At 39.2% G+C, this 26,934-nt stretch overlaps 1 protein-coding gene across 3 annotated transcripts in view; it reads right to left on the minus strand.

The window, feature by feature from the left end:
• Positions 1-26,934, minus strand: part of agap3 (ArfGAP with GTPase domain, ankyrin repeat and PH domain 3) — a 215,939-nt gene that overhangs the window by 24,342 nt on the left and 164,663 nt on the right. For all 3 annotated transcript variants that reach the window (XM_077556576.1, XM_077556577.1, XM_077556575.1), the window contains exons 13-16: positions 19,117-19,272; positions 3,624-3,778; positions 3,220-3,310; positions 1,410-1,632 (exon numbers count right to left, since the gene is read on the minus strand). In XM_077556576.1, the coding sequence (XP_077412702.1) occupies positions 1,410-1,632; positions 3,220-3,310; positions 3,624-3,778; positions 19,117-19,272 (625 nt within the window). The remainder of the gene's footprint in view (positions 1-1,409; positions 1,633-3,219; positions 3,311-3,623; positions 3,779-19,116; positions 19,273-26,934) is intronic.

The following is a 26,934-nucleotide window of genomic DNA, read 5'->3' on the forward strand; positions in this document are numbered from 1 at the left end:
AGCAGGCCATTAGTCAGCCCGGGACGCCAGGCCTTACCTGTCAGCGCGAGATAAACAATCCTCTACCTCGCGCGTCTTCAGAGATGAGCTGACGGTGGTCCGGCATTTTTTATTTATTTTTTTAAACATCACAAGATCTCTTCCCCGATTAACACTTACATGTCAAGTGAGGAACTTAATGGATTTGAAGCTAGTCAACACATTTAGCAGGAAGCTGCTAAATGATGTCACACTTGGTATGCTCAGCTTGAATTATGAAGGGGAATTCAAGACATAAATGGATGACGTGGCAACAAGTTTGTTACATCAAGAAAGCTCTGTTTTATATGTGCTTAAAATGTTGAGTTTGGGAGCAAATAAAGACATTAAAAGGTATGGTTTCATCAGCCTGCTAATACTACTGCTACAAATATTTTTATTATTAAATCCTGGGTTTCTATTTTTAACAAAAGGCCAAAATAAATCATTATTATTATTCTTATTGTAATATATATATTTTTTCAGAACAATGCATTTTATTGTATTCATTAGCGAAAAAAAAAAAAATCTAATTTAACATTTTAATATTTGTATTAACATATTATGTACCTGTATTTCATTTTATTTATCAGCAAAATAAACAAAACCTTGAAAACAAAAATGTCAAATAAAACTGTTACTGCATTTCTCTCAATAAATATTTAAGTGTAGTTAATATTTTATAGTAGCATCACTGTTAAATTATGCATCGTTATTTTACCTGAGAAAATACACAAAAACATAAATGCTAACAATACATTTGATATCATTTATTTACTTATGTATGCATTTATTTATTTAAATATTTTTGAACCATGCACTTTTATCTTTATTTCCATATTATTCACTATTTAAAATTATAATACAATAAATATTATAATAATTAAATAAATGTATTGTATTCCATATATTAGAAAACATTAAACATATACTATAAATACAGAAATGGTAATTAGAGCTTTTTTATGAAAGGGATAAAAATATATACATATATTATATGCTATTATTATTGTAAGTATAAGTACTATTAAGACATAAAATAAAGATAATAATAATAATAATAATAGTAGCAGCAGCTGTTTAATTAAATATTCTTATTATTTTTGTTCTTATTGTTCTTATTAATACTAATATGAACCACATACTAAAAAATAACTGATACATCAGCACAATGTAGCCGGCTAAACAACCTCTCAACTCTTTCATAATTATTATTTAAAAAAAAAATTATATTATAAGTCCGAAATTGGTCTTAATGGGAACTTTAACAGTGTTATAAACCCACAAAATGCCAGCATGTTCCAGACACACTTGTGGTCTTTGTCATGCATACTGAATGTGCTGGATTTCAAATCCCATGATTTGAAATTTCACGTCATTGTGGATCTCACCTGCTGCTGTCGCTGCCCGGCCTGCTGTAGCCCTCCAGGGCGCCCTCCCAAATGCTGTTGGCCATGGAGTTGCCGATGGCCGTCATGACCATGCTGAGCTCCACGGGCCAGTCGTCCAGGTCCAAGGAACGCACGCGTGACAGGTGGGTGCCCAGGTTCCTGTGGATGCCCGAGCACTCAATGCACATCAGGGCGCCCAGGTTCAGACTGGCCCAGTCGGGATCTGCACGATGTGAGGGAGAAGATCATGTCACAATGTGACGTACAATGACGCAGAAGAGTAAAAAAAAAAAATCTGACTTCAACATGAGTATTAACACTGCTTTTTCTTTGGCTTTTTGTGACACTTCACCTAAAAGAAGCATCAACAAGAGTCACCATAGGGGCCGACACTGTCAGTTTTTTACGGGTACTTAAAATGAGTTTGAAATGATATTAAACACATTTTAATGGAAAAAATATCTGCCTCAAATAAAAACCAAATATCAAAATTTATAGAAACATGGTCTACGTATATAGAATTTTTTAACCTAATTCTGGTTACTTAATTCTGCCTGTTAGCGAGAGCCACCACATCGTGATAACTTATATTGATGTTTCTGTATTTGGCAATTTATTATTATATTATATTATTAGTATGGGATTTTTTTTTAATAGGTTTTAGGTGAACTGATGAATACACACACGCTCGCACGCACGCATGCACATACACATACTCACCCACATACAAAAAAAAAATATATATATATATATATATAAAATTGTTTTAATAAAAAATAAAAAAGAAGAGCAATGATGACATGTCAAATCGAATGAACAATACTGAGCTCTCCAAAAAGAAGAAGAAAAATAAATAAAAAATAAATATATATATATAAATGAAATGATATTAAACTGTTTCGGAATCACAGTATGTTTGATACTGTATTACCATTTACTATATTATTATAGGTAATTTTTAGGGGTGTCAGGCGATTCAAATTAATCGCATTAATTCAATAGTTAACACATCACAATTTTTATATTTGTTCTAAATGTACAATAAAATGTATAATAGAATGTTTTTAAACTAATAGAAATATGGTTGCGTCTTTAAATCATTGATACATTAATTTCATAATAATTCATCAAATTAAAAAAAGATGTACCGTACTGTAAAAAACGAGTGTGATATTGATTTGTGTTGAGATAATTTTTCTGCCACTAGATGGCATAATTGCATTTGTAAGATGTTGGTGACAGCTCAGTGCGTCTTTCTTTTCATATTAAGAGCTATCTAATCTTTAACATGAAGTAACCTGTAAAATTCTGCACATTTTAAAAATTGTAAAATACAACTTTGCGACTGGAATTCCCCCAGTACAGGCTTTCCAAGTTAGGGGCGGCCATTAATTGCATGTTAACAAAAATTTGTGGCGTTAAAAGAACTTTAAATGAAATCAAAATGAACGCACTCATTTTGACACCCCTAGTAATTATAAATGAAACATTTGCGGCCGGGCTGCGTCCCCATCTCCCGTAAATATTTATTACTGTTTACTTCTGTTTTGTCCCCTGCCCCGGTGTTCATACTTTTATGTGCAGTTTGAGTATTGCATGCATTTTGTGTTCTTTCAACATACAACACAGCCACATAGAATGTGTGTGGCTTGGAAATGAACCACAAAAGTAAGTACAGTCCCAAAAGTATGCTAAATCAAGTCATTTTTAAATAAATTCCTACCAAAAAGTAGCAATGTAATTTTGAAGTCCACCTAACGAAGTGCCAAGCAAGTGTGGTTTATCTTTGATGTGAACCAAATATACTCACTTGCTGCATCGCAGTCCACACAGAAGCTGTTGCCCCTCACGTTGCGTATGGACTGGATGGCCATGGCGTCGCTCTGGCTGCCTAATCGAGACTGCGGCGAAGAGAGAGAGGGAATGAGTTGCAGTCAACTAATCAGCGGCAAGTGCAACGCTTATAAAATCGAGCACGATCAAGCAGGCCGAGAGTAGAAAGGAGACTCCGTCAAAATAAAATATGATAATGAGGCACGCTGACACGAGCCGGCTTCTGTCTGTGAAGCCTGTCACTTGTAATAAGACAACACTGCTGTGCACCTGTCTGACAGCCTCCCACATGTGACAGCATGAGGAGGAGGAGGAGGGCAGGGAGCGATGGAGTTTTGAGAGGCAAAGAATGGAAATAAAGTGACAGACGGTGTAAAGTACCTTATTCTTGATGCTCTCGCATGATTGCAGGCTGGCGAAGATTTGACTCTCGATGGCCTGCACCCACAGCTCGCGCTCCTCGTACGTGGACGCCTCGAAGTTCCACGTTTGTCCGGTCAGCGACACGATGATGAACTCAAAAGAATCCTCTTGTTCTGATTTATAAAAAAAAAAAAAAGACAACAGATTTTTATTCAAAGGTAACAAGAAGTACACGGTTTAAATTTGAAAGAATAAGAACGAAAACAGGAAGTATTTCAAGCCCATCTTCGTTCTTGCTGAATATTACCGCATGTGAAATCCTGCATTTCTACAGAAAACAACGGCTATACGTTCATTTTCTAATGTACATATTTGGGCGTGATTATTGGTGTATATTGTGAGATGATGATTAAGTTTGTTAGTTTGGGGGAAAAAATTGGACTGATTACTCAGGGTTCTTTCAGCTTACGGCAAGTTGATTTCAAGACTTTTAAAATTAAATGAAATTAAAAGTTAAAAATTATTGAAAAATTGATTTTGTAAAAAAAAAGAAGTTTATGTTGGATTTCTAATCCTTTAATTGAACTGACTTTGACATATTATTTGTCCAGTATAGTTTTGTTTTTGTAAACTGAGAAATTGCACAGAAATTTGCTTATGTCCTCAAGTGATGCATTTTGTCGCAAAATGGTCATGGCAATTTTATTAATTTTGACACAAATTTACAATTGAACTTAGTGTGTTTACATTTGAATATTTTTAGTATGATAGTAAATACGGCTTATCTAAGCAAAAAAATGACTTTTTCTGACTTGATATGCAGTCCCATTCAAAATTTCCACGGGAATTTTTCTAGTTTATACTGTAATCTTGTATCTTGTAACATTGTTAGTATTAGTGATAGACCGATATGTTTCTTCAAGGCCGATACCAATTATTAGTAGTCAAGGACGCCGATAACCGAAGAGAAAACATTAGCGTAATAAACAAAACAAAAAAACTTTCTTTTAATTTCACACAAATAAAGAATGGACAGCTTTGTTTAAAAATTATAACAAAAAATGCAGGGAGCTTCCAGGATCATTGATATGTGTTAAGCTAAATTAAAAACTAAGCAAATAAATAGTTCCCTAAAGTTTTCGACTGTAAATAAAAAAATAAAATGAAAAAAATGTGTGAGGAGTTCCCAGTGTAAACATTTTTTTTTTTTTTTATGAAGTAGAAATTTTAATAAATCCATAAATGAAAATTCCATGTTTCTCACTAAGCAAATGCATGTGAGTGTAGCTAATTTGGGGCTTGCGTCAGGGTTCGGAAAAGTTTTCAAAAGATTTTCGCAGACAGTGAAAAATTGTCTGAATATGGTTAAAATGTCTTTGCGACAAGTCAAAACTGTCTATGAACATCTTATGAATCCTGATGAAAACCGTTTATTTGCTACGTTTGCAAGCATTCACCGCTGAGTGAGATACCAGCTTTATCTGCTTTAAATTTGTAAAAAGGCCGATGCCGATATTTGTCAAAATGCCAAATATTGGCACTGATAATCGTCTCGAACGATAATCGGTCTATTCTTAGTTATTATGCAGCTATCTCTAGTTGTTATAGTTCGGCCTCTTTTTGACTTGTTTTGATGTGCAAATTGTCAACACACAAACATTAGCTCTAAAATCAAAAACAGCGAGGGCTTTCTTTTAAATATCCCGCCTTTCAGTCCAAATGAGACAAATGCCCTCGTGTCCCCTAAAACCCGAGTTCTGGACACAACATATGTTGCGACACATGCTGTCGTTTCTCAACAGCGTCCTGTACATTGTGTCGCGCAGCTGCACGCTTCAGCCTGTCGCCAAATGATTTGTAATTACCTAATTATGTCAATGTAAAGAGTGGCCTCGTTTGCATACATAAAGCCAGCTTGGGGAGGCTGGGAGGGTTGGGGTTGAGGGTGGGGGGGGGGGGGGTGAGAATGAACCACAAGGTGCAGGGAAAAAGATTTTGCTATTTGTTTTTGTATACGTAATTGTACATATTATTTGCAATTTGACACACGATACTGTCCTGTTCTTCAGCCTCAAGACCCAAATGCGCAGGTGTTTGGGTGTTATGCCCGTTTAGCTTCAAGTGGGATTGTTTTGATGACATGAACATGTAAGTCTGGCAAAGTTAAGTTTTAATATGCCTCACGAAGCTTTGCCATACATAGACAATATATGACTACCTTGTATTACAGCTTTGAGAAACACGCGTCGACATACTCAGGTGTCTGGTTGTTATGCAAACACAGCTTCAATATGTCTTACATTGCCTCAATTTAATACACATAGACTTCACATAACATTTCTCAAGTGATTATTTCTCCATTCCACTCCAGTTTTCATGACAAATTTGCCATTGCAAGTCAAAGCATATTTATGCGACACGTAGCACGATCCATTCACTTGAAATTAACTCTGTACGACTTGCTAATTGACAGCAATCGCCGCGGTTCGTAATCAATGGCGGTTCCCGGGCGCCGTGACGAGGCTGTTAAATGACAGACGTCTGACGGATGCTCGTAATGTAGCGGCGTGGCAGAAGCAATAATCCAATTAGCTCCACACCGACTTCAATTATCTGATTCCGTTTGTGCAATCGACTACAGGTCGCGAGAATTGATCCGGGCTTCGCGGAGCCTCTTTATTTAGAGGTACAAGAGGGGAGGTATTAATGGTTGGCAGTCACTAGAAAGCACTAGTAGGGAGGTTAGGGGGGTACAAAAATAGCCATCTCTTTCAAAATGCCTGTAAAAAAAGGTACGTTTGCAAATTTGTACAAATTTCAACGACAACATAAAGGATGGAGGACAGTATTGTGCAAAATAATTTTGGAAAAGTTGGGACGGCCATGTGAAGTGTTACTGTTCAGGTCAAGGCAATAATCTGCTTTTGCTGGGTTCCATGGGTGAGGTTTTGTTTCTGTTGCGGTGCTAAAATTTGCTCTGTCGTCTTTGGCCACCTGTCACGTGTGGGTGCCACTTAGGCTACGTTCACACTGCAGGTCTTAATGCTCAATTCTGATTTTTGGGTGAAATCTGATTTTTTTGAGTAAGCGTTCACATTACCTATTAACTCTTTCACTGCCACTGACGTTTAAAGACGTCAAGTAAAAACCTACGCTTCACTGCCAATGACGTCTAAAGACGTCATCCAATGATTTTTTATTTTTTTTTTGAAACGGGTAGAGGAAACCCTTCCGCATGTCTGGTGAAAGTTTCAAGTCTGTCTGTTGTGCCTAATGACTATTTTTGGCCCCTAGAGGGCAGCGATGACTCTCTTTTGAAAAGATCGGGTGGGCGTCAGTAGAGGCGGAGCTAGAGCGTCGAGCAGGAGATGAGAATGGAAGACAAAGGAAAAATGGCGGCCGGTCGCGAGGAGCTCACGCCCGAGACGTTTTTTTTCAAAGACCAAAAGCATCGCTGAAAAAGCACATTGTTGACGACGATGATCATCATCGATGATGAAGATGAGGGTGGTGACTCCGTGGTTGAGAAGCATTGACGCGGCAGTAGAAGACGTTAGATGGAGCTAGATGGAGGAGGGAACGGGCAATGGCGAGCGTTTGCAAGCAGCTCTACACTTACAAGACGAAAGGCATCGACCAACGCTAAAATAGTACATTGATGACGACGGTGATCATCCTCGATGATGATGAAGGTGAATCCGAGCTTGACGGCGAAATTGGAACCGCTGACGCGGCGGCTATGACGGTGTCGTAACGCGGAGCGCAACCGAGCACGCACAGGCGGACGTTCGATCGGACGACGGAGAGTGCCCCGAGTCCAATGCATATTCATCGGAGGAGTGTGTACAGTCTGCTACTTGCTTTTTATTCCCCGGAAAAAAAGGCCGTCAAGAAAGTGTAACGTTTGCACGCAAAACGGACCAATGTGAAAGTGAAAGTAAACTGTTGTGCGAGTCCTGGCGTCTCCTTGCACGCAGGAGAGCGTTACAAAAGGAAAAACTGTATTTGAAACATCCACATAATTGTAAATAGTACCACAGTTGCACACATTTGTAAATAGTTTGCGAAATTGTTTTGTCAAATTGTTACACTGTTGAATGGAAATAAACGTATTTTGCAATCAAAAAACACTTTTTCATTGTTGGTGAAAGCGTTTTACAGAAGTAAAGCACTATTTAGGTGTTTGTGGCATCATTCATGGACAAAAAGAAGTGTACAATTCACTAGAGTGCATGAAATAACATCGTTTCACAAAAAGCTCTTTTTCTCCGTTTTTTGTTTCAAAAGAGAGAATTTCGGTGAAAGTAACCATTTTCTATTGTTGATTACTGAAGAACGGAATAAGGTAGAAACAAACTTTTTTTTCTGATGAAAGCTGAGAGTCCAATCTTTCATTTGGTAGTATGTGTGTTTTCATAGTCCAAACACAACATTTTCTGTGGACCTTGAAAGATCACTCAAAATGCTTAAATCGGCTGGCAGTGGGGACAACCCGTTTCTGAAAACGTCTGGCAGTGAAAGAGTTAATTGCGACCTCAGTCTGTCTTTTGTGTGGACGTAATGCGTCCCCAAAGTGACCGGCATGCGCAGAAGAGGATACAACGTCACTCACAACGCTGTGTTTCCGGAAGTAAATACGTATGGTCCAGCGTGTCAAAGTCACAGACTTTTACAAGTCCCTTGTCGGGGCTCATTTTTTTCCATCTCATATCTACAGAGGTGATGCAGGAGGAGGTAGAAATAATATTTTGTGAAAATGAGGCGAGCCTGTTCGAGCTCCTCATCACACGGAGATATCTCCTTTTTTTTCCTCCCGAACGATGACGTCACGTCATTGCCCCGCGTAATAAATGAGCCGTCTAAAATTGTGGCTAAATTACTAATATCATCACCACAAATATCATCTTTATACTTCATGTTTCAAGTGGGATTAAATTAAAGTCAAATATAAAGAAACAACTTTGCCGATTCACGTACGTCTGCCGAGCCGTGCGGACCTCGCAGATGCGTCAAGCATAAATCAAGATTAATGCCACCGCCCGCGTGGAGCGTATATTTGACTTTTGATGATGTCGAGGTCGGATATATGCGACCTGGCCGTTCAGACTGCGGTCGCATTGCAAAAATTTGGATACGTTTCCAATCTAGGACCACATATGAAAGTGACCCAGGTCGGATGTGAAAAAATCGGAATTGAGCCGTTCAGACGGACATAAGAAAGTCAGATACACGTCGCATTTGGGCAAAAAAAATCCGATCTGGGTCGCATTCGCCTGCAATGTGAATGTAACCAAAGGCTGAAAAATTAAACTGTCTCTACTCTCTACTTGCATAATGCCACCCACCATACATTCTACACTTACCGCAGTCACTTTTCAGTGATGCCATTGTGTATGAATGGCATGATAAAGGAATGGCATTTAAAAAGCAATTTTCAGCATCTGAGGTAGCTTCAAAACCATAACAGAGGTTGTTATTATTTTTCACTTGTATGACGGCTACAAATATTAAACATTGCCTGTTAAGGAAAAATAATAATAATAATAATAATTTAGATGGTCTCTGTTACACCCTGGAACAGATTATTTCTCTGTCCATTATTTATTTATGCACAAAATGCTTCCAAATATGGAAAGAAGAATTGTGTTCAAATTTTCCGTTCCAATGTATTGCTAGTCTCAAATGCTATTTTACTCCTTTTTATATCTTTCAAAGAAAAAACAAAACAAAAACAGAACAAAGCTAATTACTCTGTTGGCTGCCCAGGCAATAAATTGGAGGCATTAAAAGACTTTCATTATGGAGATTAAAAATGCAAAGGATGGCTGACTTCCTAAACTGATGAGCAGAGAAGGGAAAACAAATCGAATTCGCCATGCACACGAATGCACTCTTGCAACTGTAGCCACTAAAGAAGCTCATATTTAAAGCAGGTTACACTCATGCCAACAATGGATCCAAATTGGGTGCGTTAGGAGTGATTTGCCACCCGTGTCACCTGTTTAAAAAAGGGGCTGACGAGGTGATGATCTTAAACCTGTTCAATACTGTATTCCCGATTACAAATTTGTTTCGCTAATCCACGGCTTCCGTGATTCTGAAGTGAAACAAAAAACGATAGCCAATTAAGAAAATATTTCAAGCTGTTGCTAAACACAAAAGAGGACCACAATACCAACACGGTTAAAATGACAAGAAGATTACAAATGCAGTATGGTTATCGGACAAGCTAACAATTAGCTTAGCTTCTTCTCTTTGTTCTTCTTACTGCTCTTTCTTTTTGTTTGCATTTTTTCAGCAGTCAGGATGCCCTGAGGCACCGTGCTGACTCTCACAAGTCACTCTTTGTACTACAACCAACATCTGGATCAGGGGACGAGACTCATGATTGTGGGAGGAGCTTAGGGATTGAACAAATTGATTTTTTGTACTAATCAGAGTCATTTGATTTTTTCAGTACAGTATAGTGCTCCCTGAACTTTTTTGTGCCACCCACCGGTTTCACGTACTGATATATTTCGATGGAACGGCATACAAATAAAAACAAATGATTAAAAATACAACTTAGCATTACGCTGAATGTATTTGAAATCATAGCCAGGCTCCACAAAAATTAAGCATTACTCTGTTTCACCGTTTTTATTTCACTATATATTATTTGAGAATGGATTTGTTTATTTTGCAACGGACCTTGTTTATGGCGCTACCGGTCTCATTTGTGGTATAATGGCACGTACTTGTACAGTACACTTGTCGTAAGAGCTACAATACGATGTCACAAATTGAAAATTGTCATGTTGTGATATGAATAAAGTCCTCATTATTACACAGTTGACGCCCGTGCATTGTTGGACATTACATTTTATTGGATCGGAATTGTTAAAACTGGTGAGGCTAATTGAGATTCTCATCCTTAACCTGCACTGTTTCATACTCTGGGACCTGCGTGATGTCAGTAAAAGTGTGTTGGTCGGATATTTCACTGCTCCACAGAGCGTCAAGCCCTTTTCATACGTGGTCAACTTCATTCATTGTGTATGTGGTGAGGAGCAGGGACCACAGAATGGAGCTGCTGGGCGGCACGGAGCCACAAGAGGTGCCTCAAAATATTCCATTCAAGAACGGCAGTGGTGTGTGACGTCAATTGGATAGGAGTAGGCGGAATGGCTTACAGGTAGTGTTCATTTTGTCAAAGACAACTAAACAAAAATAATTTCGTCAACACACATTTTTCAACAGACTGAAACTAGATTAGACTAGACTGGACTAAAACCCTCATTAAATAATAGCTGGTACGAAATGACAGGGATGTGATTTGACCAAAGTGAAATTATCTGAAAATTTAGCCGGGGGTCTGGGGGCCGCTGGCACCCAGCTAGGTCCAGGGCAGTGCCCTGGTGGGGGGACACGGGGGGCGAAGCCTCCCGAAGCTCATGGGTTTTCCGTGTTTTTAAGTACTTTCAATGCACTCACATGACAAAGAAATAGACAAAACAACAGCATAAATTTTCAATGTATATTGAACTATCCCATATAAAATGGCAGTTTTAGTCAACTCAAAATCAGTCACATTCAAAAACGTTGGACTGTCTTTGCTTTTAAAAACTATCACTGAGAATATCATCATATCTAACTAATGTGATTATTAAGTTAACACATAAATAATGTTGAAGAGTTCAAATTTCATGAATAATTGTATCATGACCAAATGAAAAGTAACTCATATTAGAGCATACCACAAATGTCTTTGTTATAGCAGAAGATGTTATCTGTCGGAGTCACAATGAACTACTAAAAAAATAAAAATAAAAATTATAAATAAGAAGGATAAAAAAAGCGGAATTCCGCGAATTAGCGGAAAAATCACATCCCTGAAATGAGTATGCATTTTCGTCGACTAATAAAGACGAGACAAAAATGTATTTCACTTAATAAAAACTGGACTAAAATCCATGGACGTCTTAGTTCATCAACAAAAACCAGACGAAAATTATATGATTTTGTAAAATCTTGTCTCTGCTAATCTGTCACTGTGACACTGTCATGTGACGCGGTGACACACCCCCTTTCAAATCGGCAGCTAGTGAGTGCAACATGCACAAACACATGGGACAGACCATGGTGAAAGGTTAAAAAAAAAAAAAAAAAAAAAAGTAAATTATAGTTATAATGCAACATTAATCCAACGGCTATAACATCCAACAATAACATTAATCCGACCGCTAACTAATAATGGGTAATTTTGTAGCTCATAACATGGAGCCATTGTAGCCACTTGTTGAAATACTGTAATTATGTGTGAAGTTTCATCAAAAAGATGAGAGAAAATTTTATGTGAAATTGGTTTAAATCTGAAACGTTCAACATTATCTGCTGCCAAAAAATATGCAGGGGTAAAATGATTGTTTTGACTAAAACTAGACTAAAATGTTGACAGTTTTTGTTGACTAAAACTAGATTAATAAAATCACGTTTTGGACTAAAATCATGCTAGATTCATAGTCGACTAAAAATTGATTAAATAAAACCGGGATAAGGTTCACTAACTACAAGCATGATTAAAACTGGACTAAAACTGAGACTAAATTTTAAAATGTCTGATTACAGGTAACGGGATGATCGTCTTCTCATGGTGCAGTCTCAGTCTCAATTTTTACTTCCAAATATGGGCACGCTGCAAACCGGTAATTTCGCATTGTGCTGCGATTCCTTCACGCTGAACGAGCGCAGTGTGAGAAGGGATTTATTGTCTTGCAACACCGGGCAATTGATGGCCAATTTGATTTGTAAGTCCTCTATAAATTGGCCGATTGAAGGATGAGATGCCAAAAAGATGTGTATAGAGGTTAGTCAATGTCAAGCTTCACCTGATTTTTTTTTCCTCGCCATGTTTGTCATCTGTCACATTTTAAAATTAGGTGAAAATGTTAATAACCGGTATGATACAGTACAGTTATTCCCTCACAGTTTGGTAATTGCATTGCAAAGTAATTCTGCTGCATGTAAGTGTTGTTTTTTTTCTTCCTTCTTCATCCCAGACACACTAAATCTTAGCATGAACAATGCGCCCAAAGCTTGTATCGCTGCGAGCTTTACAGGCAACCTGCAATGAGGAGCCTGTGAAGAGGCCATTAGAGCTTGTGTTATTACTGCGTGGTTGCAGGTGGCATCCTGGAACAATCACCTCGTCACATTATGCTGAGCATTAACCTGTTGGCCGTGTTTATCCGCCAGCTCTCCATCAACAAGTTCCTGACAATTGCAAATAAATTGAACGGCAGGAGAGAGCGCGCGACCGAAAGCCAGCCGGTGAGTGATGCGCTAAATATGATTTTCCTTAATTAACACGGTGTAATAAAGAGGGAAGTTAAGAGCGTAATGGCTGCGCGGCGACAAAGAGGGAGCAGCGGAAGAAGATAAACATCGTCCGGCATTTACATGGATCATAAATCTGCTGGGGAATGTCTCACTTACACAACTTGTTCTGGGAAGGAAGGAAGTTTGTATGTTAGCTGGCATATGTTCACAAGAAATGGATAAGATATGGCTCAAATGTCTGCTGGAAGATGTGCAAAAGTTAAGATCATTTCGTGCTACTCACAAGGTGTGACTGTTTGGTGGCGGTCGGAGGGGCTGTAGGCGCACACTGGCAGCCTCGCTTTCCGTCAGGCTGCCTAAGTAGCTTATCAGTGTCAATGTGTGAGTGCATGAATAATGTATCCATTGTGAAGCGAAAAAAAGCGCTATATAAATCTGATGCATTATATATATATATATATATATATATATATATATATATATATATACAGGGCTTAAAGCAAGAAAAAATCCTGAGCCTGAACTTTTTCCGGGAAACGGTGGTGCAGTGTCCAACGTGCTGATTCATTGTTCGACCGACATCAAGCCATTACTTACTATTCGATTCCTCGCCGTGGCTGGACTGGGCATTTGGGAAACTTGAAAATTTGAAATTCCCAATGGCCAGTCCTCCCCAAGTGCCAGGTCATCTCATTCATTATCCATTTAGATTTATTTGGAAGTTGGCCTTCTCTCCGTATCGGCGGTGTTTTGCCAGACGAGTAAAATATTCCCCACGGTTAAACTGTTTACTTCACTGGATTTGTCATTGCGCTAGTGGCTCTTACGCCGGAAATCCGGCACCGTGCCGGAGTACTTTATATATATATATATATATATATATATAAATACAAAAAATGAGATGCAAAGAAGTACAAAAATTAATATATAAACTGAATTAGATATCAATCAATAAATAAAAATGCTATGCTCTCACATTTGTTTATTTCATGCTGCAGAGGCTCTGTCAGGTCGAATTGTTATTCAAATGAGGGGACGGTCCTAAGCGTGTCTCTGCCGTCGCAAGCTGCCTAGAGTGAGCGGTTATATTTATTTTTTGAATCTCGTTTTTTATGTTTGTATCTATTTTTACTTTATATATATATATATATATATATATATATATATATATATATATATATATATATATACACAAATATGTTTGTATTTCCATTTTTATTATTTTTTGTATTTAATTTTTGAATTATATTTTTTAAATCCCTTTTTATTTTCACTTGTATTCATTTAGTCATCTATTTATTTATTTTTAATTTCGGCAGTTTTGGTCCTCCATAAGTGATAGACCATGGAATGTTCTGACTTGCTAAGAAATTCAGGCTACTGTTCCAGTATGGAGGAGATTCTGAAAAATCTCAAAATTTGCCACCAAATATTACCTAAATTCAGTGTAATCTATGGACGAGGCACACAAATAAGAGAGAATTGTGCTCAGAGCATTTCAAGTGCAGGCTCCTTTGTCACGCTGAAAGAAATGAAGACAGTGACAGCACCTGTGGACCAGATTAGCACCTCAGGGCGCCGTTGCGAGTCCAGCTGAGTTCTCTATTGTACGCGAGCCTCTCCGGAGACCGCTGTGACAAAACCTTACAAAGGACTTAGCAACAATCTTTAGCCTTGAGGACCTCGTCTTCTTTCCTTGTTTTTTTTCCCCAAATCCATTTGTGTGAACACTTGGCGGAGACGCCGCTTGGAGGGGGCGAAAGGTGAGCTATTGTTTGGCGCGTCGCATCTCCTCGTGTCGCACGCCGCCGCACGCGTCAGGCAGTCACTTAAAGAAGTGCTCGCCATTCCCCGTGAATTAATGAGCAGTTGGGAAGAACAGGCCAAGGCGGCGCCCATCTGTAAATGTCAGCGGCACTGCTTGCTCATTTTACACATCATTAAAGCCAATATTCCTAACCTGTATCAGAGCAATCAGGAGAAGGCCATTACTGCGACAGGGGCCCCCCGGGGGGGAACCACGACCCAACTCAGACAGAGAGAGAGAGAGAGAGACTGGAGAGCGCTTGCTATCTATCTGACACACACCTCTGCACACCAACACCAGCCAATAGTACAATAAACAAACACATGAAATCAGCGCCGCTACCGCTAATAGCTAGCGCGTTTAACAACAGAGCCCGATGAGAGCGGCGGCCAATTAAACGCGCGTCTGTGGGCAGCCCCAAATGACAATCTTGTTATTTCCTTTCCTCCGTCGGGTGCGTGGTGCGCAGGAAGTCATTACGAGAGCGCGGGCTCCGGGGACAGCTTTGGGAAATGAGAGCGAGTCGGGGAGCGACAAAAAAACAAAGTATTGAGATAAACACCCGCCATTAGCGCAGGCAGTTAAAGCTCCATCTCCTAATCCTCAGCTGGACTCCAGAGGAGGTTAACCCTTGCTATGCTAAGGTGCAGGACATTTGCACACTTGGCTAAATTGATTCTCTCTCGCACGAAAACTTTACACCAGTCGGGTGAAGTGCAGGCTGACTTCAGAACTTCCGCTGTTTTCAACTTGCTAACTACTTATTAACTTTTTAAACCACGTACCTCCTAAACAAACCTGATTCTGGCTAATAAAGGCATCATCAAGCGCCATTCATTTGCAGTCTAGATGTGGCGGGGTAAACATCTACTTTGGAAGAAGTACCTGAGTCTCTAGAAGTTGTTGCACGTCACTTTTTCTCGAAAAATAGATGCTACAGGGGCCGGGAAAGATGATCAAAGTTGTCGTAAAGTCGCTAAGTTTAAGTAAGCAACACCGAGTCGCCAATCGCTTGTTTGCAACTCTCTAGCTCCGCCCATGGTCACCATGGTAAAGAATACTGTGCACATTATCGTTAATTGTGAAAATATATCATACAAAGTTTCCTTTAAGACAAATGAGCACCTCCCTTTAATTGACAACTATATAATTACCTTAGGTCAGACTTGCGATTGTTCACAAATGGACATTAAAGAGTTTATTAGGACTGCTGATCTAATTTGAACTCTGTTGCTGAGCACAATATGACACATTGTCTTACCTCATGTTGTAAACAGGTTCTCTTCAGAAGAACATTCCGGTATAATCGAAGCGTGAGTGCTACACTATGGTTGTGTGTGTTTGTGACTATGTTATTGTTTACATGCAGTCAATAACCCTTTCAGAACCCGAATATTGCCATTCAGGTTTTGGAAGGCCATGTAAACATGCACAAAAAAAACGAACATTTGGTCATATAAACACAATTAGGGTACCTCGTTTGAACGAAACATTGGGTTGTGTTCTGAATGAATGTCCGTGTAGAAACACAAAATATTGGTTCTGGCATCTTCCGGCTCACAAATATGTTTTTTAAAATTACTGTACAAAGTATTTTGATGCAAATATCGACTTTAATGCTGAAATCCGACTTAAGTCGAAATTCGGGTTATATTGCCATCTTAGGAACGGAACTTACTCGTCCGTAACCCGAGGACTCCCTGTTATTTTACAAACTACTTGACCAAAAACAGACATTACGTCATCTTGGGAGCCAAGTTATAAGATTAAGAAAAGAATAGAGAACAGGCTGAATAAGTGTAAGATATGCTAACACAATGAAGGTTCACTACTTGCAGCTTGTAGTCTGTAGAATATGATTTTCTTTTCAGTTGTGTTCCTGCCCTCAGTTTTCATTGTAAGCTAATGTTTACGGTTTAAATATTTAATTGTTAAAGAGTTATCAGTTCGTAAGTCTAGAGTGCCCTCTTGTGGCTGTCTATCAAATTATATACCGCCCCCCCCCCCCCGGTATATTTTTTTCCGTATATAAGTCGCAGGAACAGCCAACTTATGAAAAAAGGTGCGACGTATAGCCCCAAAAATTCGGTATGCGTGTATATAACGATCTGGCGCGCATCCTTTCAGAAATAAACAAACGTAGGTAAACAAACATGGCAACCGTAGCACAGAACCATACTTTGGGAGTGAGGAGGAAATGAACAACTTTACTAGTGTGGTGAGTGACATGAATATAATGTCTTTAATTGACTGAAAATTAGAAAGGTAAAAGTGGAAATGACGTCTATTTGCAAAATAACGTCCATGCGTCACGGTTTATATTGGGATAGGGAAGTAACTGTGCGCTCACGCATGTATGTAAACGGGTTAGCCTGAATGTTTCCGAATCCGGAATTCTGACCTTAACCCGAATATTGATTGCATTTCAACGTAGTGTATGTTCCACCGAGCTGCATAACTTTTTAGTTCGGTTGTTGCCCTTTCTTTTCATAAGTCTTTCTTTCTTTAATTCGTTAATTTCACTTGACATGAATTGTATTACGATTGACTCTGCTTTTTGCATTTGAATTGGTATTACTATGATTATTCTGATCTTACTAAACAAAAACATCTTCCACAATGTTGCTTAACATTCTTCCATTCAAGTGCCAGATTTTTTCAAGTAGGGACACACTAATGATGTTTGCTGACACCGTGCATCCATCAGAGGGAACGCAACTCTTTATCGGCCATCAGTTTTCCAGCAGAGTTTATGGTGGGGTAGCTCATTGAAAGATCTCGTCGGCGGCCGCTGAGAAACGCATTACGGGCTGTCACTTGTCCCGCCGTGCGTCCTGCATCATTCTTTAAGCACATGAGAAGTTCATTACATGGCAGAGCGCAGGATATTAACCAGCGTGTCCAATGTGAGAGGAGTCGCATGGTAAATTAATGCATCGAAATACATAAAAACGGCTTTTTACACAAATGAGTAAAGCCCGTATCCCACTGAGCGGCAAAGGTTTGCAAATGTTTGTGAAGGTAGAATTTTTTTTTAATGGTCACTAACAGTTTTCTTGTCACCAAGAATTTTGAACTTCCTTTTGACAATAAATACTGGTGCAATCATTAAAACTGTTAGCAAACAGCCGAGGAATGTCTTTGTGACCACTTGTGACCTTTAAAGAATTTTAACAGTGTTCAAAACTTTATACAACAAGAAAAACTGTTGGTGAACGCCTGGCAAGCCTCCTTGAAATCAATGTTGGGAACGTTACTTTAATAAAAGTTATTATAGTTTTCATTACTTGCTCAAAAAAGTCAAGTCGAGTCAAGTTTATTTATAAAGCCCTTAATCACACAAAGGGCTCAAAAGGCTTCACATGCCGACAGTTGACAAATATCAACAACATCACGTCAAAAAAGTAACTGAGTTAGTAATTGAATTACTTCATAATAAAAGTAACTCGTTACCAAGCAAAGTAAGTATTTTCACTACTTTTTTTTAATGTCTTATATCAAAAATAATTTGGATTAAAAAATATTATTATTATTATATTTTTATATACATGTAATTCAAATTATGTTCAGGCTACCTGTAAAAGGCAACATTTATTCAAATGTTACCTTTATTATATTTTGCAGAATGACCTCTGAATGACAATTGAGAATGAGGGGGTCAAAAGTTGACCTGGACATCCGTTTTTGGAGGTAGTATAAGCGCCAATTTAAAACTGTATTTAAGGTGGACTATCTTTTTGTGGAAAAGGCTACTGTTGACAGTGACATCACCGCATTGAATATAAAAGCATTGGTGACTAAGTGATGATGATGATCACTCCGGCCTCTGTGGTCAACAGAGTCATACAAATCTTAAAGAGCAGCTGTCAAGAGAGGAGAGTATTTTTTTTCTTCATGTCTAATGATTATAAATGCTAAGCATCATTTAGGAGGCGTCAACGCCATTGTTGTCGTTTTTTCAGCGTATCCATCTTGTTGATTGATCACGCCGCTTGTCTGACATCAGTTTTATGGCCTCTGAGATGCGTCTGAGTGTTTCCACAATGCCATCCAATTAGAGCGCTCCATTCATCATTTGTGCGGTGGGATCATTATTAATTGGGTGAAGAGTCGGGCTGACAATCCCCCGCCGAGACGGGCTGCGGCTTCTGGACGGGGCAGTACGCACCATGGTAACCCAACTTTGAGGATGTAATGGCCGTGCGCCTCCATGCACTTTTATGGGCAACCATTTAGATACATTTGAAATCAACCAGCAACGACCAAACCCCAGCTTGCAGTATTACAATCAAAGTTTTGACCTCATTTTGGCAAGACCAATCATAAACGTATCATCGATTTGTTAATCAATTTGTAAATGTCTTCAGTGTCTCTTATCTTTCCTACCTTCATTTCCTGCGGATAGACCGTCAGGCTTGGTGATGCCCGTGCTCTTTTTTCGTCGGTGTTTCTTGCGGTTGGCGTGTGGTGAGGGCGGCGGATCTAGCTTGGGACTCGTGGCGCTGCCCGCACTGCAACTGGCTGGGTCGCTCATTCCGTTGGCTGGGAAGGGGGGGGGGGGGTAGATAATGTGTCAATTAAGTGTAACACGCCAAAGGCTCAGTTATAATAGTGAGTCGTATAAATGTATTAACTCTTGATTATACATACATCATTGCATTATTACATACAGTCATTATTAACCTTTTGAGTTTGATATCAGAAATCACAGAAAAATTGTGGTAAGAAAGAAAGATATTCAAGCACAGTGGTTTAAAGTACAAATGCGCCGAATGAGGTAGAATTTGGATAACCATATTTTTAACTCGAAAAAACATGCTAAATTCTTCTCTGACAGTTAATGTTATAACATTTGATGTCTGTGGTGTTTACTATTGCTTTTATGTAATCATTGGCTGCTAAATAACTGCTTCTTCTTTTATGGCAATATATACGCTACTTACATTAATGGGTGCTAAACATGATCTGTACAGCATGCCAACAACTAACATGAGCAAAATTATGAGCATGAAAGATGCCATAAATGTAAATGTAAATTTTTGAACATATGTTTTGGACTTAATACTATAGTCACTACTATAAAAAAAGAAGAAGAAGAAGTGTACAGTATAAAGAGAAAAAGCTCGACAGTGACAGGGTTTAAATTGTTACAAAGTCAGAAATAGAGGTAAATACAGTATGTGAGTGTTTCCATCTAGTGGGTACAATCTGCACAAGTGTTAAGCTAAAGCACAGCAACAGTGCAGGCTAACATTAGCATTTCTATTTGTGTATCTCAAAGTGCTGGTTTATGTCAATCATATAATACAAATAAACAAAACATGCCTGGCTGGCAGTACCTTTCAATAGAAATTTACCAAATAGGTTGCTACGTGTTAGCTAATGTCCATTTGATAGGCACAATCTGCACAAGCGCCAAGCTAAAGCACAATATATATGATTCTCAAATGTTTAATCTGGTAGCCCAATGAGTGACAAGTAGAGGTATATGTCAACCATCTGATACATTTACACAAAAAAATAAACTTTTAATGGAAACTTACCACAACAGGTTGCTACTTGATAGCTAATAATGTCCATTTGGTAGGTACAATCTGCACAAGCGCAAGTACGACAACGTGGTGGGCTAACGTTAGCATTTCTATTATCTCAAATGTTCGATCTGGTAATGAGTGGCAAGTGGTGGTTTATGTCAACCATGTGATACATATATACACAATAAAATGACCTTTTAATGGGAACTGTGGGAATGATTCCTTATTCAAGGTTATTGTTCAGCTCAATGTTTAGCAAAAGTGTATAGAACACAAGGTAGACCATGTAGTGGAAAAGGGAGATCATGAACCCTCTCGGAGTGTTTGTTGGACTCCATTGTAAGTGTTTGTAGCTTTTCCAGGGCTAGTAAAACCACGGAAACAAAAAGCACCACCCCAGTAATAAGACATTGTAGCCCTCAAGGTTCAGTAATACGACCTAACAACATGGACTGGGTTCATCATCTGTTGCCAAGGAAACAATTCAAGACTTCCAAGAGTCAATAAAAGCTCAGACAACATATTGAGTCACTTGTTTGCTTCCTAAATTGCTCAATTATTTGAACGAGTTAGCCTGACAAAATGCATGAGAAACGTGTGTAAAAGGCAACAGGAAACGGTTACTTCAGTAACTGTGTTGTTCCTTTCCGCGGAGTGAACGACAGGTACGGACGGGGGCCATCAGTGGACAAATGGACACCTCAGTTAGCCTCCGGCGAAACTATATGACTGTCTGAGAGTGATGGTGGGGGGGTGCAGAGAGGCAGCTTTGTTTCTTGTAAGTGATTTTATAAATGTGATATTAACCTGTGCTACCGTTGGGCAAAGGGATAGAGGGATGGGACAATGGGAGGGGGTTGTCAGCTCGCCATCCGTCTGATTTCCTGACATTTGACATCACTTTCCCTTCTTTTTCCCCCTCCGGATGCCATTATGAAGCTGGGAGAGGAGGTTGGTGAAGTGGAGTGGGCGGGGGGGAGACGGGCCTGAGGGGAGCAGGGAAGAAGGGAGGGCCGGTCGGTAGATGGGCCCCATATTGCTCTCCTCTTACCACCCTGTGTGGCGCTGGCAGCCTCCTCTATTGTCTCCCATCAAAAGCTCATTGTAGTGTGGCAAACTCCATTCATTTCCCTGAGCGCCGTCTCAGCCCCCGGGGGCGGAGTGCAGGAGGACAAGAAGGCTTCGGGATTATTGCTGTTGTCGTTGCCAGTTGCACATGCCGTAATGTGCGGCGCGGCGCCATTAGCCAGTGTACAACATTAGGCCTAATTCAGTCATTACCTTTAGGGAGATGGGGCTGTATTGGAGGAGTGGGATGGGCTCAGCGGGGGATTGAAGATGCTAACGTCGAGGAATGGGAGCGTGATGGCGGTGGTGGGGGAAACTTGGGCTGAGAAGGCCCACGGATTGTTTGGAAGTGGGGAAAGTGTTGGAGACAACACCTGAGACATTTAAGGTGAGGAAATCGGATTTTGGTAACACTGGGCTGCAGTGTTTGTGCAGATGACAGGTCACAGTGGACGGTACTTGACATGGCGCAATAATGTGTTAAAATGGCGTCATCGTATTGAGTTGGTAAAGCTGTAATTCACTGACTGCCCTGATGTAAGGCACTCCGAGTGGCACCTTGATTAACCAATTTGCTCCCCAAAAACTTATATGAATATGTTCTATTTTAAATATTATCATGCTCCCAAAGACGTATTTATACATACATAAATACGTATATTTTTATTTTTTTTAAGCTAGAGCATACAGAAGGCTTTGATGCAGTCCCTGAACTGAAGAGAATGCTTGAAGCAATGGTAGTTGTTACAAAAATAGCCAGCAGGTGGCAGCAGAGTATAAGAGATCAACCAGGGCTATGTTGCAAAAAGCTCTTTGACCCACGTTTTAAACAGATTTGTGAATAATGATGAAACTTAGCTATATTCTAATGCTAATTGCTGCAAAAAGGAAACGGATACAAATTAACTTTTTTTTCCTGATGAAAGAATCTCTTCTTTCATCAAAAACAGTTAATCTTTGTTTTGGTAGGTTCCATGTTTTTATAGCATTAGAACACAATATTGTGTGGGCCTTGCAAAATCGGTCAAAATCCTGTAAAACAGACAGAAGCGAAGGGGGTTGCTTCAGTGAAAATGGCTGGGAGTGAATGAGTTAATCTGAGGGGTATTTTTTTTCTTTCTTCAAAATTTTATAAATTTTTTGAGGGGTTTGTTTTTCTCTTGGGGGGTTTGGGGAGCAACCTCCCGTTTTTCATTGAAAATGTATATTGTAAAAATATGTATAGTATAGCGTTAATCTACATTAAAAAAAAAACATTTGGGTTTACAAAAAATAAATAGAAACTCCATTGCATTTCAATTACCGCAATTTGATGCAGATTTTTGCTATTCGTGGTCCCTATCGCAGCGAATAGTGAGGTTCCACGGTGTAGTTTTCAGTTGTAATATCACCATTCACCACTAGATGGCAGACATGTCCTAGTTGCACTTACACTGGGTCTTATACTGCCCTATAGTACAACGTTAGTAGGCCTAATACATATATATATACAGTATATATATACAGTATATATATATATATATATATATATATATAAATATATATAATTTCAACATGTGTTTTTCTAATACAGTAAATTTAGGCATTCTTTGTAAAATCTTTATTAACCATAGGTAATGTTTAACATTTTCAACTGTCACGCAAGTTTACAGAGACGTTCACCACAGTATGGCAATGTAGTCTGGATTCTTATAGAAGTCTGAATCTGCCATAGTCTATCACTTTGGTACGAAAAGACCTTCCACGCCATAAATATGAAACTGATTCAAAACACTTAGAGTCGTGACTTGCTTGCAACCATGAAATGTTGTATATTGTGACTGCTATAAACCACTGTACCGGACAAATACGCCGCATTAAATGCATCTGTTGGAACGCTAACAAAATAAGTAAATAAATAAATAACACAAAATATAGCATTGTTTATCACGTTGGTGTCTGCTCCATTCTCCTTGCCAGTGTTGTCATTTTGTATTTGCGTTTCTGACTGTTTGTCCTGTTTAATAAATGATTGAAAAAACATCGGCGACTGTTGCTATTCTTTTTCTTTTCACTCGAGTGTTAGTGTACATTTGTGCTTGAACATTTACATATCCTTGGGTTATGTAAACTTATGAGCACAACTGTAAAGATACAAAATCTAAACGTGGTTTTATGACAATAATGCTATGAATCGTCACCAAAATTCATACGCACATCTCTACTCATGTCAAAGTCAACCTCTGAAAATATCTAAACGATTGCCACAGTATTTTGGATTTCATAGCCTTTTTTCTCACCATATAGTGCGCACATAAGTTTACATAAACTTTCAAGCACAACTGTATATAAAGCTCGCTCGTAATGGACAAAAAAACAAACAAATCGATCAAGTGATTGGGGCCTTCTTACGAGATATAGCATAGAAAAAAACGCATCCCCTTTGGACGTCTCCAACACTTCTCATCGAAACGAACCAATTAAAAATCAAATCTTGATAGGTTATCACAACGTTTCAGCCTGAGAAGCGATTAAAAAAGGGGACGTTGCATCACATTAATAAACATAGCTGCGCTGCTGGTGTCGTCTTGAATGGCAGCACGCAGCCACACATGTAGCACATCCTGGTCCAGGCGTCTGTTTCAATTTCCCTGCTCTCCTACAACAGCCCCCCTGAGACGAGTCATTAGCTGGCTCAGACAGCTGGGGGCACGGGGGTCCTCCGTATGCCCCCCCCCCCCACCAACAACCTCCCACCCTCGGCTTCCTCCTCCCTCTCGATGCTAACGTCTGTCCTGCCAGCTCCGCGCCGTATGGCGGGGCTGCGAGACGGGAGCTGCGACCCGCCTCCGACGTGACAGCCAGCATTTGTTTAATGTCGCTTGAGGTTAAAGGGGAGGGCGACGCCTCGAGGGGGGTGCTCTTACAGAGAGGCATGAACACCTCTAATTATCAATTTCTGCCCCTAATGTTGTGGAAAATGACCCCTGGGTCTGCTCATCCACTACCTGAAACAAAGATGGAGATATGCCCCTCCCTCTAACTCAAAGTTGGGCAACCGATCGCCCTGAGCCGTATACGGCCCGTGACAGCATTTGATTCCGCCTGGAAAGTGATTGTGCTTTTGCTCGAGCACAGTTTGCAAAGATAGTTAACAGTTAAAGATGTGTGAGTTCTTGGTTTACAACAGTTTATTCCGTTCTATAATATTAAAATCAATGTGTATACCCAAAAAATTCTTGACAGTAATATGTTCTCTGCAGCCCCACTAGTCTAAATAAGGTATTCTGGTTAATATTGCGTTAGTGGGATATGAGTTAAGCAGTAAAATCCAGCAGTTATTATCCATATCAGAAGGCGGCCATTTTGCCACTTGCTGTCAATCAATCAATCAATCAATATTTATATAGCACCTTTTACACACTAAAATGTAACTTGAGGTGCTAAACAATTAAAACATCCCTAATACTATTGTATTAGGGATGTTTTAAAAGAAAAAACACTCATCCTGCCAACACCCCCAAAACACACAAAAAGCATGGCAGGGCACAGAGAAACCATGTGAGGAAAGGCACCCAGGAAACACTGGAGCTAAAAACTAAAAGAACAAAAAAATAAAAACAGTTAAAGGCTAAAAGAAAACAGAATTAAAGGCAAAAACAAAGCTAAAAGACAATATGATAAGAGAAACTGGGAACTAAGAAAATAAATGAAAGGGGTTAAAAATATCATTTAAATATCATCTTCAGTTGACAGCAAGTGACAAAATGGCCGCCCCCTGAGATAGATTAAACGGCTGGATTTTTGCTGCATAACTCATATTCCACAAATGTAATATTAATTAGAATGTCATGTTTAGACCAGTGAGGTCACATATAATATATTATTGTCAAGAAATGTTTAACTCATTCAGTCATTTTCACTGAAGCAACCGCCTTCGCTCCTGGCTGTTTTACTAGATTTTGACTGATTGCGCAAGGCCCACAGAATATTGTGTTCTATTGCTATAAAAACATGCAACCTCCCAAAAGAAAGATTAGTCTCTTCTTTCTTCAGAAAAAAATTATATTTGTATCGGTTTCCGTTTTGCAGCAATTAGCATTCGAATATAGCTAAGTTTCATCATTATTCACAAATCTGTTTAGTAGGACTGTGAATAAATTTGCTTTTTTTCCCCAACATGGCCCTGGTCGATCTCTTATACTCTGCTGCCACCCGCTGGCCGTTTTTGTAATAACTAACATTCTTCAAGTGTCTCTTTAGTTCAGAGGCTGCATCAAACCATGGTAATATTTAAAGTAGAACGTATTTATACGTTTTGGGGAGCCAATGAGTTAATAACTCATATTCCACAAACGTAATATTAATCAGAATGTCAACGTTAAAAAGACTAGTGAGGTCACATATAACATATTATGGGCAAGAAATGTTTAACTTTGACTTCCCCTTCAAGGAGCAATGGCAAGCAACAATATACATTTCTCCCCTTCTGACTTCTCAACAACTGCAGGATCACATTGCAAATACGTAACCGGAGAAGTAATTTCATTGTTATTCAAAAGGCTGCGTGCGACGAACGCTGTGATTCCGCCGGGCCCCTTGACACGGCAGCCCTGCCTGTCCTCAATCAAACGGCTGCAATTAATGGCAAAAATTAGAAACAATCACCGCCTCCCCCTTATTATCCTCAATTAGAGTGTGCTAATCAAGGCCTGATCGCGCTCCGCTGCTCTCTCCAAACTAAATGTCAAACTTCATTACGGCCCGCCGTCGAAATCAAACCCCCCGAACATGCCATCACCTTCACATCGGGAGGCCCGTCGTGGAAAACACGCGGAGAAAAAAAAAAGGCTGTGCATCAATTTTGGAACTTAATACTTGTGCATGGTATAAGGTACAACTGTGCGGGAGGCACTCGATGGATGAATAGATTCAAAATTAATTTCAGTATTTTAGATTAAAAAACAACAACTATATTTTAGTTTAAAAACACAATATAAGAGTTGAGTAGAGACTTTTTTTTTTTTTTTTTAAGTGGTATCGACCACTCCTAAAGATTAAATAACAATCCCTTTATTAGCCACACAGCGGGGAAATTTTGCATTATAACAAGTATGATTAAGAAAAAGATGATTGTATTGCAAAGGGAAATTTGTGCCAATTACTCTTTGTAATTTCTCTAATGTATGTATTTTAATGGCTAATCTCACGTCTACAGGCCATTACATATCCAGTTAACATCTTGACGAAAAAAAAAACAAAACAGAAACATAAAGCAATATTATTTCATCATTTGAAAAAAACACTTTTAAATAATGGGGATGGTATATTGGCTCGTAACAAGCAGCATAGCGTGTCGGTGACTGCAATGATAATCCCTGATCGATTATCCCTGACCAATCACATCTCACCTTGTTTTCTGAAGCTACTACGTGATAGGTTGTTATCGGAGCCCCGAGCAACTGTCATGTCTCTTCAGTCGACAGCAAGTGACAAAATGGCCGCCCCCTAAGATGGATAAAATACGGGTGGATTTTGCTGCTTAACTTGTGTTTCACAACTAGTGGGGGATATACAACATATTATTGTAAGGACATTTTTGGGGTTGACTTCCCCTTGAAGA

This window comes from Vanacampus margaritifer, chromosome 2 (assembly GCF_051991255.1).
Source record: "Vanacampus margaritifer isolate UIUO_Vmar chromosome 2, RoL_Vmar_1.0, whole genome shotgun sequence".
In the NCBI taxonomy this organism is placed as follows: domain Eukaryota; kingdom Metazoa; phylum Chordata; class Actinopteri; order Syngnathiformes; family Syngnathidae; genus Vanacampus; species Vanacampus margaritifer.